The sequence below is a fragment of the Pseudorasbora parva genome, chromosome 25, assembly GCF_024679245.1.
Source record: "Pseudorasbora parva isolate DD20220531a chromosome 25, ASM2467924v1, whole genome shotgun sequence".
Lineage (NCBI taxonomy): Eukaryota > Metazoa > Chordata > Actinopteri > Cypriniformes > Gobionidae > Pseudorasbora > Pseudorasbora parva.
The window spans coordinates 30,171,246-30,191,150 of record NC_090196.1 but is presented as its reverse complement, the minus strand read 5'-3'; the positions used below and the strand labels follow the sequence as shown (position 1 = coordinate 30,191,150).

General features: G+C 37.1%; 1 protein-coding gene across 3 annotated transcripts in view; it reads left to right on the top strand.

The window, feature by feature from the left end:
- The window catches only part of eps8l2 (EPS8 signaling adaptor L2), a 63,140-nt gene that overhangs the window by 7,300 nt on the left and 35,935 nt on the right, over nt 1–19,905 (top strand). For 2 of the 3 annotated variants that reach the window (XM_067436934.1, XM_067436933.1), the window contains exons 2-3: nt 16,440–16,490; nt 17,938–17,984. In XM_067436934.1, the coding sequence (XP_067293035.1) occupies nt 16,456–16,490; nt 17,938–17,984 (82 nt within the window). In that variant the 5' untranslated portion in view covers nt 16,440–16,455. Of the gene's footprint in view, nt 1–16,439; nt 16,491–17,768; nt 17,985–19,905 lie in introns of those variants that run through there. The other variant, XM_067436932.1, reaches the window with a different exon arrangement.

Here is a 19,905-nt window from a genome sequence, read left to right as displayed (position 1 = left end):
CGGCCCATACAAGGACCTTCCGCTCTATTAACGTCAAGTAGACCCATACTCGAAAAAAACTCTCCGAAACTTGTGAGAAACCGGAAGGAGTATTTTTGACACAGAAATACTCTATCAAACGTCCAACATTAGTTTTTGAAACTTTGTCTATGTTTAGGATGGGAATCCAAGTCTGTAACAGTGTAAAAAGCTCAGTATGCATGAAACAGCATTTCACCCCCCCCCCCCCTTTAAATGTTTCCTTTACAAAAAAAACCCTTTATTTTATTAATGTAACCCTTAATTATATTTAAGTAAAGTTTAAGTATATTTTTAAGTATACTTCATGTAGTAAGGATACCAATATCACTGTACTAGTACACTGTAAAATCCAGCAGTTGTTCTAACTAACAATTTTTTAGTTAACTTTACTTAATGCTTTAAGCTAATTGTAAAATAATACTGTAATCTGTATTCACCTACTATAGGCTACCTTGTTTTGATGTTGATTGGTACCCTGCAACAAAGAAACCACAGTTCCCTTTCAGTCGGTCACTACTATGTCACACCAGTCATGGCGGACGAATTGGTATCTCCGTTCCCTCCTTCAGGGAATGAGGGTTACCATATGTAACCGAGACGTTATTTGGTTTCAGAGAAAAGGGGAGTAATAAAGAGGTTACTTTTAAAAGGTTACCTAACTTCTAACTAAATCGGTTAATCAGCAATTAATTGGTGACCGGTAATTAATTGGTTGCTTTTAAAAGGTCACCTAACTTCTGACTAAATTATTAACTAGTCTCTTAACTACCATTATCTAAATTTATGTAATATGTTATTGCTAACAAAACATTATTTGGGTTGATATAATCTCTCTATATTTGTGACAATATCTTGCTATTGACTATGCTTGAGTCACACAAAGACTTCAACATTCGTCATCAAAACACAACAATAAAATACTTTAGTCAAGAGTAAATCTAAGTAAATCATCAAGTACACTCTTCAGGTCTAGTTACTAGTTTAGTTTAGTTACTAGAACAGTAAGTGAGCTATAATATCTAAGCTTCTGTCAGCGCAACATACTAATCCTATTTCACTTCTTTTTTTAAGGAAATCGCTTTGCATACTTTTTAAAGACTTAACTAATGCGATATTACAGTGTACTTGTAAGTGCACTTTTTCAATATTACTTGGAAGTAAATCGGCACACTTTGTAGAGTTTAAAATTGTACTTTAAGTGTAACCTTAGAGCTACATTTTTTTAGTTTGTGCTCCTCCAACTACACTATAAAGGGAACTTATTTATACTTATAGTTTCTAGTCAAATACCACATTTTATGGTTTTTGAAAGTACATTTGTAAAGTTAACTTGCAGTAAATTACTATTTTAGACATTTTAAACTGCTCCTACTTGTAAGTTTATTATCATACTTCTAGTTCACAATTTTTGCACTTTAAGCATACTACAATATTCCTTTTTAGGTATACATTTTTATAATCGAAAGATACCTTTAACTGTACTTTAAGTATATTTTATACTTGGCAGACATCTGTTTTCTTTCAAAATCAATAATTTCAAACAATATATGTTCATAAGACAGTACACAAAACTATGTGAACATAGACTATACCCAATCTAAAGAGTAAACTACTTTTAGGTATGTCTCGATCAAAAGATTTAGTACAAGTATAGGCCAAATATACTTAAGCATGAGTCAAGTACATGAGTGTAATTTTAAGTATGTTTCTGAGAAGTACACTAAAGTAGACTTAGAAGAAGTAGAGTTTAAAAGAAGTATACGAATAACACATTTGTAAAACATTTTTTGTAAGGGTCTTAATGGAATCATAGATGGCAATACAGAACCTTTATTTTTGAGACTGTACCACAAGTAAAATTCATTTCATCAGGAACTGAATTAGAATAATACAAATATATCTGAATCGTGCACAACCTTATTGTCGACTCTGATAGTAAACTTGTCATGTTGTTTTTTGTTGGGAGCCTGATTTTTTTTTTTGCACACTTTTCCAAATATCCTTTGGGCTGTAAATGCTGATGTTTGTAACTCATGCATGGAAACGTGAACAGCTGGTCAAATGTGACACCACCACAGCAAGACTCCAGATTGGGAGAATTTTTTACTTTTGTGTGCAAATATCTTTAGTATTAAAAACAAACAGTCAAGAATGGCTGACCATATCCTCTTTAATTTATTATTATTAAAGTCATTTCAGGAACTCTAGACTTTGCTCGTTGTTGACACGTCACGCACACTGACTGTAAACGCTGATATGCTCGATGATGACACACTTCCCTGTTCCTGCATTAAGACTGTCCTCAATTGCTCTTTAAGAGTCAAACTGAGAGTTTTGTTTCTAAGATGTCACGCGTCTCTCAGCAGGGCTGGACTGGGGCTAAAATTCGGCTCTGGCATACCGAGCACATCCGGCCCATGAGTTCCCCGTGAATGTTTTTGCTGGGGTTGGGGTCTTAAATTGCCGTATATAAATAAAACTAGGACAAATAATGATAGATATTATCGAATTTGCTGCAAATGCAGATAAACTTAATATTGCTTTTTTGGTCACACAGAAATGCACTTAGCAGTAAAGCTCTGATGATTTTGAGCTAGGATGCAGTAAAGTACATTTACTGCTTTTAAATGCTGTCATCATTTACTCACTCTCGTGTCGTTTCAAACCTGCATGACTTCTGGGAAACACAAAATAAGATGTTTTGAAGAATGTTGGCAACCAAGCCATTTTGGTTATAGGCTACCATTTGAATATTGTACACTCTAAAAAATGCTGGGTTAAAAACAACCCAAGTTGGGTTGAAAATGCACCGACCCAACAATTGAGTTGTTTTAACCCAATGGTTGAGTTGTTTTAACCCAGTGGTTGAGTTGTTTTAACCCAGTGGTTGGGTTAAATGTTGCTTAAGACAACCCAATTGCTGGGTAAGAACAACTCAACCATTGGGTTAAAACAACCCAATTGTTGGGTCGGTGCATTTTCAACCCAACTTGGGTTGTTTTTAACCCAGCATTTTTTAGAGTGTATGAACAAAAAAACAGACTCAAATTATTTTATTTTATGCTACACAGAAATAAATTCATTTAGGTTTGGAATGACATTAGGGTGAGTAAATGATCACATTTTTGGGTTGAACAATCATATTTTTCAAGAGTTAACACATCATTTAAGTAAGTCACTGATATCTATCTTTCATGAGGCTATTACATTTCATTAAATCTATTAAAACAAGTTAATAAAACTTTTAAAGAGGAAAAAAAAAGCTTTGTCCTTTATTTATGGGATCTAAACTTAAAGCTGTTTTATAGACTAGTTTAACTGTAGGCCAGTTTCATTTAAATGTAAGATCATGGTAGTCACAGGGTAAAAAACATACTGTACAAACCTTGCTCCTCATTATATGGCTATATTGTTTCCAAAACTATATAAAACATATATAATAAACTTATTTGTAAGTAAAAAAAAAAATGTAAACACCTGTAGAAAATACGAAAACAGCCTCTTTAAAAGTGATTTATATTCTGCAATATTAATTTATGTAATATAGCAACATTTTTAATAAATGTTTCTTCCTAAACACCATATTTATTCGCTGTTAGTAGCTGCAGAGTAAGTTGTGGTTGTGCTGAAGTGAAACGTTTGTGTGTGTTGCCGTTTTCCACTTTACCTCGTCATGAATAGGCTACGTATGCTCGCGGCTGTTTTCAGCTGATTCACCACAGAACTGTAATGTTTCCATATCACACGATTGTATAAAACAAAATAAGTCAAAGTGCCGTTCATAGAGCAGTATTTAAACGCAGCGTACGTTCGTCAGCGGCTGTGCTGTGTGGATATTCGCCTTTTGCAGTTCCATGTGCTCAAATAATAAATAAATAAATAGAAAAAAAGCGCCTAATATGGAGGGGAGGTCTCTCTCGCTGCTGTCGCTGCATGTTGTCAGTGGTTAAAAAAAAAAAAAAAAAAAAAAAAAAAAACATTTTTTGTTTTTTTTAATTTTAAACATTATACCGGCCCCAAAAGTGCGTCGGCCCACCGGGCAAATGCCCGGTATGCCAGATTACCAGTCCAGCCCTGTCTCTCAGATGAACACTGAAATCAATCAGTCCTATCCTCGTTCATTTTATAGCTCATTATGACAACAATTTACTCATTTGTGTCTAATTTTATTTCTCCTCAAATATTTTGAAGGAAATCTGAGAAAAACCTGTTGCTTAAAGACAGTCCCCATTAAAACAAAACGGTATGTCTTTTAGTATGACTGTATGAGTCTTACTGTCCAAAACAATGACAAAATGCACATTTAGAAGATGAACGCATTCAAAACAGAACATGGTTTTCTGCATGGTGAATTGCATATAGTGTACTATATAGGGGATAGATGACGATCAGACAGTGCACTATATAGGGGATAGGGAACGATCAGACAGTGCACTATATAGGAGATAGGGAACAATCAGACAGTGCGCTATATAGGGGATAGGGAACAATCAGACAGTGCACTATATAGGGGATAGGGAACGATCAGACAGTGCACTATATAGGGGATAGGGAACGATCAGACAGTTCACTATATAGGGGATAGGGAACGATCAGACAGTGCACTATATAGGGGATAGGGAACGATCAGACAGTTCACTATATAGGGGATAGGGAACGATCAGACAGTGCACTATATAGGAGATAGGGAACAATCAGACAGTGCACTATATAGGGGATAGATGACGATCAGACAGTGCACTATATAGGGGATAGGGAACAATCAGACAGTGCACTATATATAGGAGATAGGGAACGATCAGACAGTGCACTATATAGGGGATAGGGAACAATCAGACAGTGCACTATATAGGGGATAGGGAACGATCAGACAGTGCACTATATAGGGGATAGATGACGATCAGACAGTGCACTATATAGGGGATAGGGAACGATCAGACAGTGCACTATATAGGAGATAGGGAACAATCAGACAGTGCACTATATAGGGGATAGGGAACGATCAGACAGTGCACTATATAGGAGATAGGGAACAATCAGACAGTGCACTATATAGAGGATAGGGAACGATCAGACAGTGCACTATATAGGAGATAGGGAACGATCAGACAGTGCACTATATAGGGGATAGATGACGATCAGACAGTGCACTATATAGGGGATAGGGAACGATCAGACAGTGCACTATATAGGAGATAGGGAACGATCAGACAGTGCACTATATAGGGGATAGGGAACGATCAGACAGTGTACTATATAGGGGATAGATGACGATCAGACAGTGCACTATATAGGGGATAGGGAACGATCAGACAGTGCACTATATAGGGGATAGATGACGATCAGACAGTGCACTATATAGGGGATAGGGAACGATCAGACAGTGCACTATATAGGGGATAGGGAACGATCAGACAGTGCACTATATAGGAGATAGGGAACGATCAGACAGTGTACTATATAGGAGATAGGGAACGATCAGACAGTGCACTATATAGGAGATAGGGAACAATCAGACAGTGCGCTATATAGGGGATAGGGAACAATCAGACAGTGCACTATATAGGGGATAGGGAACGATCAGACAGTGCACTATATAGGGGATAGGGAACGATCAGACAGTTCACTATATAGGGGATAGGGAACGATCAGACAGTGCACTATATAGGGGATAGGGAACAATCAGACAGTGCACTATATAGGGGATAGGGAACGATCAGACAGTGCACTATATAGGGGATAGGGAACGATCAGACAGTGCACTATATAGGGGATAGATGACGATCAGACAGTGCACTATATAGGGGATAGGGAACGATCAGACAGTGCACTATATAGGAGATAGGGAACAATCAGACAGTGCACTATATAGGGGATAGGGAACGATCAGACAGTGCACTATATAGGAGATAGGGAACAATCAGACAGTGCACTATATAGGGGATAGGGAACGATCAGACAGTGCACTATATAGGAGATAGGGAACGATCAGACAGTGCACTATATAGGGGATAGATGACGATCAGACAGTGCACTATATAGGGGATAGGGAACGATCAGACAGTGCACTATATAGGGGATAGGGAACAATCAGACAGTGCACTATATAGGGGATAGATGACGATCAGACAGTGCACTATATAGGGGATAGGGAACAATCAGACAGTGCACTATATAGGGGATAGGGAACGATCAGACAGTGCACTATATAGGGGATAGGGAACGATCAGACAGTGCACTATATAGGGGATAGATGACGATCAGACAGTGCACTATATAGGGGATAGGGAACGATCAGACAGTGCACTATATAGGAGATAGGGAACAATCAGACAGTGCACTATATAGGGGATAGGGAACGATCAGACAGTGCACTATATAGGAGATAGGGAACAATCAGACAGTGCACTATATAGGGGATAGGGAACGATCAGACAGTGCACTATATAGGAGATAGGGAACGATCAGACAGTGCACTATATAGGGGATAGATGACGATCAGACAGTGCACTATATAGGGGATAGGGAACGATCAGACAGTGCACTATATAGGAGATAGGGAACGATCAGACAGTGCACTATATAGGGGATAGGGAACGATCAGACAGTGTACTATATAGGGGATAGATGACGATCAGACAGTGCACTATATAGGGGATAGGGAACGATCAGACAGTGCACTATATAGGGGATAGATGACGATCAGACAGTGCACTATATAGGGGATAGGGAACGATCAGACAGTGCACTATATAGGGGATAGGGAACAATCAGACAGTGCACTATATAGGGGATAGGGAACGATCAGACAGTGCACTATATATGGGATAGGGAACGATCAGACAGTGCACTATATAGGGGATAGGGAACGATGAGACAGTGCACTATATAGGGGATAGGGAACGATCAGACAGTGCACTATATAGGGGATAGGGAACGATCAGACAGTGCACTATATAGGGGATAGATGACGATCAGACAGTGCACTATATAGGGGATAGGGAACGATCAGACAGTGTAAATATTCTTTGCATCTGTCGTATGAAGTCTGGTTCCACGTTAGTGTCACATGAACCGCCGCAGCTCCGGTCCAGAGACACGACAGCACAGAGTGGATCCTGTGATGGAGTTCGGCACAGAGTTGCAGACCAGAAGGACAAGCTGCGATATAATACACTGAACGCTACTGGCTATTTAAAAAAAGGGTTTAAAAAAAAGGGGGAGTAGTCCCGTCCCTGTCTTCCTGTTTCAGTGGAAATGAAGTCAACACACTGAATAATGCTACGCGTTCCACTGCACTTCAGGGGGCCTTTAAATTAAACTCTCTTGAACTATGAAAGCGCAAATTGGGATCAGTGGAATTTTTCAGTTACACTTTATTTTAAGGGGACGTAGTTACACTGTACTTCCTCAAATTAGTACTGAGTAATATTAATTATATATATGTACTTACTATAATTAGTGTTTAGTTTAGGGTTAGTTAATGCTAGTAAGTGCACATAACTACGTCATCTTAAAATAAAGTGTAACCAAATTTTGTTCTGGCAGGCATTGCGGTTTGTAGCGGATACAGGGAACTGGACTCTGATGCAGTGATAGATTAGCGTTAGATTAGGTTGCTGAATGGACACGGTTCAGTCACTTGTTTTGGCTCAAATCTTCATGAGATGTGAAAATATGAATCTTAACTCAAGTTTGATCTCCCATGAAACTTGTTCTGTGGTATTTTGCAGTTGTTAATAACTTGGACACAATCTCATATGTTAAAGGAACAGTTCATTCCAAAATAAAAATTCTGTCATCATTTGCTGTACAAAAAGGAAGATATTTGGAAGAATGTTTGTAACCAAGCAGCCCCCCATGCTAGATTTCTCTACCCCCCATTTTTTGGGTGAACTATCCTTTTAATGTGATGTGAAGTTAAAGCAATTATTTCCCGAGCACAGAGCAATACATCTGGAGAAATGCAGAAATCAACAAAGGGCAAACTGTGGTCATTAAACAAAACAGCCTGGACAAACAAAGCTAAAACCCAAATGAAAGGTGGAGAGGGTGGAACTAGCAATGAATGCTTAGGGTTAAAAACAAGTTCAGGAGTGGTGGAGGTGTGTGTGGCACGGCCCTAAATAGAGGCGTTGTGAGAGTAAATTTTGGAACGTCCTCAAAATGCCAGTCCATTCATCCGCTCAGGTGTGTCAAATACCACAGGACATGAGTCAAAGAGCGTGAAGTCTGTAAAAACCTGGTTTAAAAATGGCAGCCATTTAAATTCACCTTGAGAAAACGTGTGATGTGGGAAATGCCACTGAACCAATGACATAATATCCAACCAGTGCAGTGCATTATTGCATTACCCCAAATAAGTACTTTTTATTTTAACCCGAACAAGATTTAAAGGGATAGTTCACCCAAAAATAAAAAGCCCTGTTATCATTTCACCCTCAAGTTGTTCTAAACCTGTAAGAGTTTTTTTTGTTAAACACAGAAGAAGATATTTTGAAAAATGTTGGTTACCAACATTATCATATTCCATTTTCAGACTATGGAAGTCAATGGGGACCAGAAATTGTTTTGTTGTTGTTGTTATTTAAAAAATTTTTTTAGAAACACCCAAACATGTAGACTTTCTACATATATTTGATTGAAATGTTGCTCATTCAAATACTTTTGTGATGATGCATGATTTTATCATTATATTTAGATTGATATTTTTCTAGTTTATATGGTAATTTCATCCAACACACGTACCATTGATTCGGTTGTGTGAGGCATTATATATTATTGTGCATAATAAAAGAGCAAGAATGTGTCTTATAATATGGTGGAAGCAACAGCAGTTAAGGCAGGACTAGGCAGAAAGGTGATGTTTTTAATGAACATGAGGTGGCTAGCAGGCATATTTTTCATAAGTGGTGTTTTATTTAGCTGTAAATAAGATTGCCTGCAGTGACTAGTCCCACTGCATGCAGAGTAGACAGTTTCATTGTTTATAATGGCAACAATCTTTTTGGAGAACGGTTATCTTTTTTTGGTGCTGATGAATGTGAAACCCAGGATGTTGCTGTCTAACATGTTTCTAACGTCTCCATTAAGTTATGAAAAATGCATAATGTTCTCTGAACGTCTAGATTTTTAATTGTTTTAAAAAAGTTTTTATTCTTGATTATGCAAACTTTAAGGCAACATTTCATTATAGGATTGTTACTTTTGAATGCTATCTGAAACAAGGAGTAACATTTAAAACAAATTCTAAAAAGTTCCATAAATGATGAGTTGATAATATTTTACTACTTTAAAAATGAAGTTTTATTTGCTATACGATTGTTGTGACCGTAAAAAATTCTGTCATTAATTACTCGCCCTCATGCAGTTCCAAACTCTTTTGTTCATCTTCAGAACACAAATGAAGATGTTTTTGAGGAAATCTGAGAGGTGTCTGTCCATCCATTGACAGCTGCTCAACTACCACTGTGATGCTTCGAAAAGTTCATAAAGAGATCATAAAACAAATCCATATGAATTGAGCAGTTTAGTCCAATTTTTAAAAAAAAGTCTTGATCACTTCATATGTCAAACATAACGGGATTTATACTTTTAAATGTTCTCTAAATGTTTTTGAGAACATTATTATAGACCAGATAACTTTGAATTAATGTTCTATTAAAGGCATATTTAAGATTTTTTTATTAAAATATCCAAAAACCACTTGAACAATATCAAATACTTTGTTGGCCTTTAGCACTTACATTATCCCAAATGTTTCCAGGAATGTTTAATCGAGAAATAAGCTATTTTAACCAGGACGCGGTTCGTATTTCATTTTGTAGAAGCCATTTAATATATGATGTGTTTCATTAGACAGGTGAGCAACTGTTTGGGTCGATCATCAACAGAAAACAATCATTGTTCTACAGCTCAACACAGTTAGTCTTATTGTTTAAATCTGGTTTTCTTGATTTACTGCGAGTACCATGTTTTACCACGGCTGATATCGATCTACCTTACTGTACTACAACAAGTGTCTTATAGTAGCCGTCGAGCGAATGCACAGAATAGCATTATGACATAACTTTTTAAACACACTAAAATGTGATAAAACGTGATAAAACAGCACTGCGTACCCGCATACAGTAGAGCGGAAGCAGAAGTGCTCATCTGCGGCATAATAAAAGCTCTGCGAATTCAAGGTGTCATCAAGCTACGCCTTTGTTTTGAATAAGCGACCTCTAGTGGTAAAAAAAAATAATATTAGTGCTTTAATGGTACTGGAAGAACGTTTGTTCATAACTTTGAGAGAACCTTGCCAGAACGTTCTGAGAACGTTGCCTGTTAGTTTAGTCATGAGTATTATCTTACTTATACCTGTAGAAAATCCAGGGAGTTACAGGATTCTTGCTAGAACACAAGCAATTTACTTAATATCCTCATTTCTGCACTTCATTGTTTCACACCAAACTGAGCCCTGAATAACACACTATTCTGTTCGACAGACGTAGGTGTGATAATCTTCTGTGTGGTATCAGCTAAACACACGCCATGTGTTTGAAACTGATAGAATCTTTAGTCAAATGCTTATGCTCAGAGCCGACATATGTGTGCTGTTCTGAGAACAGCTTTTGTTTTTCACTTTCATTAAGGTTCAGGATTTCACTGATGTAACAGCTTTCAGATCATTGCAAAGGGTCTCAACTGATACATAATGTTTGTGGGACTCTCAGTGGCCTGTTGAGGGTCATACCGAAGGCTCTGATTGGTCAGAGCGAGCGGTTTATTGTCTGGCTTAAGTGATCTGCTGTAGTGTGTGTGTATGTGTGTGTGTTTGTCTAGTTCTTTCTTTTTGAGTTGAATGGACAGGTAATGGACAGATGATGGACATTACTTTCAGTCATAAAGAAACAATCGGCAGTAGCTGGTATTTATTGACACAAGATGATTGGAGCAAAAATCAAAGTACATAATGGAAGTAAACCGTTGTTTGCACTGTATTTGATATTTTGGACAGTGTGTCTTTTGTGCGGATGACACTTGATAAGCGATAGCTCTATGCTAATATCACACAGAGATATCTTTGGGGAAAATGGCATTTTGGTCATTATGATCACAGCAAGATTCAGTGTAGTTCATTATGTAAAAACAAAGACAGGTAATTTGCTTTTACTTGTTTTTGACCAGGAATTAAAGCATTGGAAAGTTAAGATGTGTTGAGCTTCACTAAATCCTTGTGCTGGTAACACACACTTCCCGTTTTATTGCTGTTCAAGTAAATGTTTAATGTTGAGAAGCAACAGATCATATGATTTTTTGAAGTAATGGACAGTTTCGTGTTACTTTTTAAACGTTTAGGCTCATAGCATCAGTTTTGTTTTCTCTGAACAATCCCAGTGATACCAGATATCATCCAAATTACATCCAATGAATAAAACAACACGATAAGAGATACACCACAGATTACGAGCTCTGGATGCGCAGCTGTGTCACTGAGAGGTGCTGTAATAAAACCAGAGCATCGCAATCTGTCTAACAAAGGCACTCATAACACACACGCGTTTGACTAGCTATCTAAATAAGGACATACCATGGACCTTTATTGGTTTTATCGTACAAAGGTTTTAAACATATAAAGCTATTTATAATGACTACATACCAACCATACGTGTGTGTGTGTGGGGGGGGGGGGGGGGGGCATGTTTTTGTGAAATATAAGGACACAAATATGTATAATGACATGTGTATGACATAGGTATTACAAGGAGAGGGTGAAATATGAGGACATTGGCCTTTTCCCCACTTTTCAAAAGGCTTATAAATCATAAAGGATGAGTTTTTTTGAGAAAGTAAAAATGCAGAATGTTTCCTGTTATGGTTAGGTTTAGGGCTATCATTTGGGAAAAGGTACACACGGAAAATGAAGGATTTTGATGGAGAGCATCAGCATCACTAACTAACTATGTCACATATCCTGATTTTGCATGTTAGACGCGTTCCTGAGTCAACATATTTTGTTGATCCAGGAACAACATTCCTGTCAGATAAGTTAGTCCTTACCCCTATCCCTACCTCTAAAACCAACCCTACTCATAAGTTATCCCTAAACTCAGAGGGCAATGATAGGTGAATAACACTGATGTGGAAGCACATAACCCTGGTTGTAAGCTTAAACTTGACATAAACTGTGAACTTGTCCCTGAAATTTGATTGGCTGATTGGAATGTTGTTCCAGGATCAACAAAGATGTATTCAGTGAACTCAGGTTCTGCAGTTGAAATCTAATGCTACCGTACATTACGCACTGCATGTTGTTTTAAAAATAGTATGCAAAACATGTAGTCTTCCATAGTGAACATTTCAAACAAATGCTCCATTGTTGTCACATGACCTCATTACAGTGCATATACCCTATATTGCCAAAGTATTGGGACACCCCTCCATATCATTGAATTCAGATGTTCCAATCACTTTCATGGCCAAAGGTGTATAAAATCAAGCTGACTGCATTGTGCTGAGTGTAAAGTTTGATGGAGGGGGGGTTATGGTGTGGGGTTGTTTTTCAGGCGTTGGGTTTAGTTCCAGTGAAAAGAACATGATGATTCAGCATACCAAGACATTTTGGAAGGTTTCATGCTCCTAACTTTGTGGGAACAGTTTAGGGACAGCCCCTTCCTGTTCTAATATGACTGCGCACCAGTGCACAAAGCGTTGGTCCATAAAGACATGGAGTTTGATCTGAATGAACTTGACTGGCCTGCACAGAGTCCTGACCTGAACCCGATTGAACACCTTTGGGATGAATTAGAGCGGAGACTGAGAGCCAGGCCTTCTCGTCCAACATCAGTGCCTGACCTCACAATGCACTTCTATAAGAATGGTCAAAAATCCTCATAAACACACTCCTAAACCTTGTGGAAAGCTGTTATAGCTGCAAAGGGTGGGAAACTCCATATTAAACCGTACAGAATTAAGAACGGGATGTAAAGTTAATGTGCATGTGAAAGCAGGCGTCCCAAAACATTTGGCAATATAGTGTATCAATGACATTTTTTGTAAACAAGTTTATGTTGAAATTTGCTTATGATTTTGCTTTTGGTTCATTCATTGCAATGAAAATCCATTACCGCTCTGGGGTGCGTTTCCCAAAACCGTACTTTTTAAGCTAAGTTAGCAACTTTGCAATTTCCCATTGTCAACCAACTAAGTTGTTAACAGGTTAGCAACTATGCTTTTGGGAAACGCCCCCCAGCTTGTATACTACATGCTTTGGCAAATGTCTTCCGGGTATTACATGTATGCAGATGTGCATACTGTATATAAATAGTAGTATCGTATGACATTCGAAACGCAGCAATAAAATATGACATGTTGAAGCCAGTTGATGTGGACGAAGAAACGCTCCTGAAATGAGTCATGATCATTTAATTCAGTCGTTCACAGCTCTTGGCATCAGTCAGACTGTCTCCTGTAGCTCAGACACACCTTCCCCAAGGGTTTAAAAGCAGGTTGACTCCACGAACACGAGTTCAAAGTCCTTTTATGTTGATCTTCAACTCATTCTGAAAGTTAATTTAATATTATACAGTTATACTGGCATATACTGTTATGATTGAGTGTACGTGTTTTTTGTATCACAATCTCCTTTAGTCTATAGTCCACATCAACTCATCTGATGTATTGAGGTCAGTGTGTGAATTATACAATGGCATTTCAGACCCGCTAACCGTTTATTTGGACTGTATTTTTTCTACACTGTAGAACTGTACTACACATTTTTTTTGTTGGTTTAACTTAAAAAAGTAAGTAACCTGGTTGCCTTAAAGCTTCACTGTGTAACTTTTTTAGTTTATTCTTAGCTAAAAACACTTAGTTCTTTCAAATATATATGTGCTCATTAATGTATATTTACTTCTTTCGAGTAATAAAGTATTCTCGTAAGTTTATAATATGCCATTGAAAACACATACGGGTGAGGGGTTCGAATGCCGGTCGCCATGTTGCTCCTCCATCTTGAAAGTACATTAGCCAAAGAGGGACATACCCGTAAATTCCAGGTTCGCCTTTCGCGTTTTAACACTCGATGGCACCGTGTGGAATGTGAAGAGGGGGATTGCCATGTTAATCTTGGACTAAATCGGCCACCGTAGGAGTTAAAACAAAATCAGAATTGAGAGGAACAGAAACTATTATTCACTGAATGGTCATATAGCTTTTCACCGCTAGATGGGGGAAAATATCACACAGTGGAGCTTTAAAATTTTGAGTTTTTTGAAATTAAAAATATGAGTTGATACAATGAAGGACATTGGATTAATAAATAGAAACTCAAAATATTATTGTATCTGAGCCAGATGAAAAATGTGATAAATTATGAAAATAGCACAATCTGGCATGTTTCACTGCGTCATCACAAATAAAACACACACAATTACCCAATATGCTTACAAAATCTGTTAATAATATTTTAATAAAGTTCAAGTTCAAGTTCAAGTTCAAGAGTTTTATTTGTCACATACACAGTTATACAGAATACAACCGGCAGTGAAACAGGTCCGCTCCATGGACAGCAAATAACAATTAACAAAAAAAGCACAATAAATTATAAAATAGGGATAGGATAAAATAGGAATAGGATAAGGTGCTATATATATACATATGTTGAATTATGAATAAATCAAGTAAAAGAAATAAGAGATGTGGAATAAAATAAGTGAGATAAAGTAAACTGGAGACTATAAAAATAAATACGTGGATAACAGAAGTGCAGGAGTGTAATGTGCAAACAGCATTATAATGAGAAGTTACATGGAACACAAGAATAAAGTGCAGTGCAATATCAGTATGTGAGTTTGTTAGTACTGAGTGAGGTGAAGTCACATGTAGTTAAGTGACAGCGTTCAGGAGTCTGATGGCCTGTGGGAAGAAACTCCTCCTGAGTCTCTCAGTTTTGGCCATCAGGCTACGGAAGCGCTTACCAGAAAGGTTGTTGATTTTCAAAAATGTTCACCGTATTAACTCAAATTTTTAATTTCAATGAACTCAAAATTGTAAGGCATCCAGGTAACTTTTTTTCAAAATATTTTTTTACAGTGTATAGATTCTGACACACACATGCAGAGGTTCCTCTGTGGTCCAGAATCCGCAGTGAGCTGCTGAGCCAGGGAGTTTATTTGTATGCAACGCCTCAGAGTGTGTAATTAATTAAATGTTTGAAAAATGTCCGTGTCCCGAGAAGAGGCAGGTCTTGTTTCAGACTGGGCTGCCAGCCTGCTGTTGTCTGGTCCAGCATCTTTACGCGACAGCGGACAGAAGAGCAGATACAACCAAAACAACATTGCGGTTCATCACACTCCTAGTACTGAGTTAAAACAGGCTTAGTGAGGCATTTGACATATTTGATCAACTCAGACAACATTCACTGAAAGAAAAGATCATGTAGGATTTACTATAAAACAATCTTCCCCCAGGAAGTGCTTGTAAATGTCAAATTATTACAAAGAAATGTCAGTTTAAGACTGTCCATGAAACAGGAAATGCTAACGTTGTAGTTTTTAAATGTTAATAGAACATCCTTTTAATGCTATTAGTACTTGATGCAAGTTCTCACAATCCAATGAGAATTTACATTTTTCTCCTTTGAAAATGACTAATCAGTTTTTAGTTTTGAATAATTCAAATAATGCGGATGGTATGTTGTAGGCAGTTCTAACTTCTGAGGCTTTAAAAGCCAGCCTTGATTTTAAAATTGTAAAATGCTGAAAAACATTACATTTTAATAATGTTCTACTCAAACGAAGAAAGCTGGATATTTTAAAGTTACTTCAAAGCAACATGGAAGGATTAGAAAATGTTTTTTTTTAACATAAAATTAAATTGTTTGCAGTGACCTTGTTTATTTTCATAACATATAGAACATTTATGTATATGTTTATAATGACGTATTGATTATTCAAGAGCCGAGCAAATTGCAGACAGGATGCAGACGGCCGGTTCATGCTCTGTTTGATGCATTTACGGTTCTTCAAAGGAGTCATGTGCCTCAAGAGTCGCACAGGGATGAATTATTCACAGCGGCCTGGACAGAGAAAGAAAGAAACAATGGAAAGGCCTTTGAAAGAGAGAAGGGGCGTGGCGTGGAAAACAAAAATAGCTTGGTGTTTAGCGAGAAGTTAAGACTAAGTAAACTGACGATTTGTGTTAAAGAGGCCAAAGCGATGACGCAGGCCTTAACCAACCTCAAATTATTCAAATTACGAGTCAATAGTGCATTACTGCGCAATTTACACAGGCACACCCTGTGGGAAGTTCAGAAAGATATTATAGTACAAAATACAGTGATACGGTGTGGATTTACGGTAATTGCTGTGCCATGTGTTGCATTTCCTGCACTTAAGTTTGGTTTTAATGACCCTTTGTTCCTTCTGTCTCAGGTGGATGTCGTAGAACATGAATGTTTTGGGGACCCCAACTAAACCAAACAAGTAAGTCTCACGTTTTAATACACCCAGTTACGTGAATGGAGATGCTTCTAATGATGCAAGCTCAACTTGTTGTCGCAATTCATAAATCAATGCTCAAGTACTCGATGCGCAGTCTTTTTTTAAACGGAGCAACAGTTAAATGTTAATTTAATTTGTTATTTCTTTTTTTTTAGTTACCTAAATAGCAACCTTTTACCTGGTTTAATAGAACAGACGTTGAAGGAAACTCTTTTGCCCCCTAGAGTACTGAGCAGTCATTATAGTTTCGAAAAATTGATTTTTTACAATAAATGTAGCTGTAATTAGTTTTAATTGTTCATATTTTATTGTATAAATACAGTTTTAGTTCCATTTTAGTACCAGTTACGCATTTCTTATTACACTGCAAAAAAACAAATGTTGGTTTTTGTTGGTTTAACTTAAAAAAGTAAGTAACCTGGTTGCCTTAAAATGTTGAGTTTATTGAAATTAAAAATTTGAGTTGATACAATGAAGGAAATTGGATTAATAAATAGAAACTCAAAATATTATTGTATCTGAACCACATAAAACATTTGATAAATCATGAAAATAGCACAATCTGGCATGTTTCTCTGTGTCATCACAAATAAAACACACACAATTACCCAATATGCTTTTTACCCAAAAATCTTTTAATAATATTTTAATAAAGGTTGTCGAATCTAAAAAAAAATGTCATTGTATTAACTCAAAATTTTTAATTTTTAATGAACTCAAAATTTTAAGGCAACCAGGTAACTTTTTTTCTAAATAATTTTTTACAGTGATATATATATATATATATATATATATATATATATATATATATATATATATATATATATATATATATATATATATATATATATCTTATAAAATCACTTATTCCCATGTTATGATACTTTTTCATACTGTAATAATTTGCGTAGTGAGCTATTTTGCAAAACATAAGAGGACATGTTCTTGTCATACACCAGGCTTAGTGCACTGGCTCAATTTGCGTACTTTCAAATAACTTGTTTCTGGAATTATGTGCTTGTAAAATAAATGCAGCTTTTACTGATGTTTTTTGGGACCTACACACACCTAGCCAAACATCCTGTAGTTAGTGATTTTTTTGTGAGATTGTGTGTGTACGTATATTAAAGTCTAAGTTAACAGAGCAGCACTGTTTGGGAATGTTTGCCTTTCCTGCCCTGTTGGAAACAACCTGTCTCTGTGTCTCTGTGTGTCTCGCTCATACCCCCTTCCCTCACTCGCATATGCTCTCACAACCTGTAGATCTCGCACAATCCGTGCCATGCAGCGCTCACTTTAGACCAGTGCAGCGAGTGTGTGCCTTCTAGAGTATTTTAATTGAAATTAAAGACCGTACAGCGATGAAGAGCAGGCAACGTCACCCACCCTCCTCATCCTCATCCTCATCCTCATCTGCTCTTCTTTGCAGTGGGGTGGCCAGATCGGACAGCAAGATCAGTGCCAAGACCCTGTTCGGTAAGTAAACGACACATTTATTTGTAAATTAAAAGTGCTGTAAGCAATTGCTTCCTTTTTTCAAATGCTAAAAAATTTAATTAAATTATTGAATGAATATCAAAAGCACCTTTAATAGATTTTGTATATTTTTAAGGATTTGCTAGACACTTTTTTATGCAATTCATTAAGTTGGTAAAAACAAATCTGTTAAATAAAATATAATGTCTTATTTATTAAACAAATAAATGCTATATATATATATATATATATATATATATATATATATATATATATATATATATATATATATATATATATATATATATATATATATATCTCAAGCTAAGCTATACATTTTGTCTTGGGAATCGAACCCATGACATTGGAGTTGCATGTGCCATACTCTACTGTTTTTTTTTGCATTTAAATTCTCTCATCTGCAAAGTTTTATGAAAGATTTACACGTACATTTGTTCAGCTTGTATTTCCTGAATGTTGAACCTGATTTCAACAAGTACAACAGGATGAACGCCTTTGTTGATCCTGGAACAACATTCCAATCAACCAATCAGATTTGAGGGACAAGATTACAGTTTAAATCAAGTTTAGGCTTACATCCAGGGTTGTGTGCTTCTCCATTAGTGTTATTAACCTATCATTGCCCTCTGAGATTAAGGATAAGTAGTTAGGAATTGGGTTAGGACGAAATTGTCTGACAGAAATGCTGTTCCAGGATCAACAAAATGTTCCTTACTTAGCAAAATCCCAGTGACCTTCATGAATAAGGCCCAATGTTTACCTGTGACATAGTTGTGTATGAATGTAGTTTATTGCGTGTGTGTGTGTGTGTGTGTGTGTGTGTGTATGGTTCTTCCCCCTTCTATGACATCACATCCTATTTCCTGCTTCCTTTGAATCGCGTCCTACAGTCGGACATTTGCATGCGTATCGCACTTACTCAGTCTCACAGGCCTCACTGTGATTCAGATAAACCATAACAATCAGATGTTTGCCTATCAAATGAGTGTGCAGGGATATTTCAGACTGACTTAACACTATGAGGTTATGAGCGGCAGGGAAATCACTTATAATGGGAACGATTTACTTCTGGTGTATTTTACTTTTGGTGTTATTGATATCGATTTGAAGAGTATTGACTTCAATTGATGTTTGATCTCATGTGGGTGTATATTTTACAATGACTTTAAATGTGACTTAACCAATCACATCAGTCGTAGAATGGAAGGTCTGCTTGGTTCGGACTACAAGATATTTTTATCTGTTACGATAGTTACTGTGTCAGATTACACGATTTTGACTCCTAAAATCTTGTTGTGTCCTGGACTAGAAACACGTCAGACTACACGTTGCTACTCGACCAATCATCGCTTGGTGTCACGACGTGCGTGATGTCATTGACTTTCAGAAACAAGAGCGTAGACAAACGATGTCTGAAGCGGCGTGTTTTGGCTGTTTTATGTTTAGAAAAGCGCAAAAATAGGAAGAAAACCCAACAAAAAACATGTTCCTGGCTTGCTGGAAGAGGACAGTATGGGCTGACAATCCTCCAAAGAGAACTTGAGGTAAAATATTGTTCTTTTTATATTAAATATTTAGTTATTAGCCAGTAGTAAAAGCTTGCCACCACAACGTATTTGTAAAACATCTTTTAAGCTTACATTCCAGTAACGTTACTCACCGGGTTCCTGAAGGGCTTCCGCTATCGTTCGCCAGCATTTTTCTTATGTGGTTGTGGTAGTCCCTCGATGACACATCGTACAGGCAGGAGTACTGTTGCCACAACTCCACGAACCTTTCCTCCATTTTATAATTCCACCTAAAGTTAGCCGCTCCGTCATCTCTCATGCGTTTCGCCGTGTTTGAAAGCTGTGTGCGAAAACTGTCTCTGCTCCGGTTGGTCAGCGTCACACGTGACAGA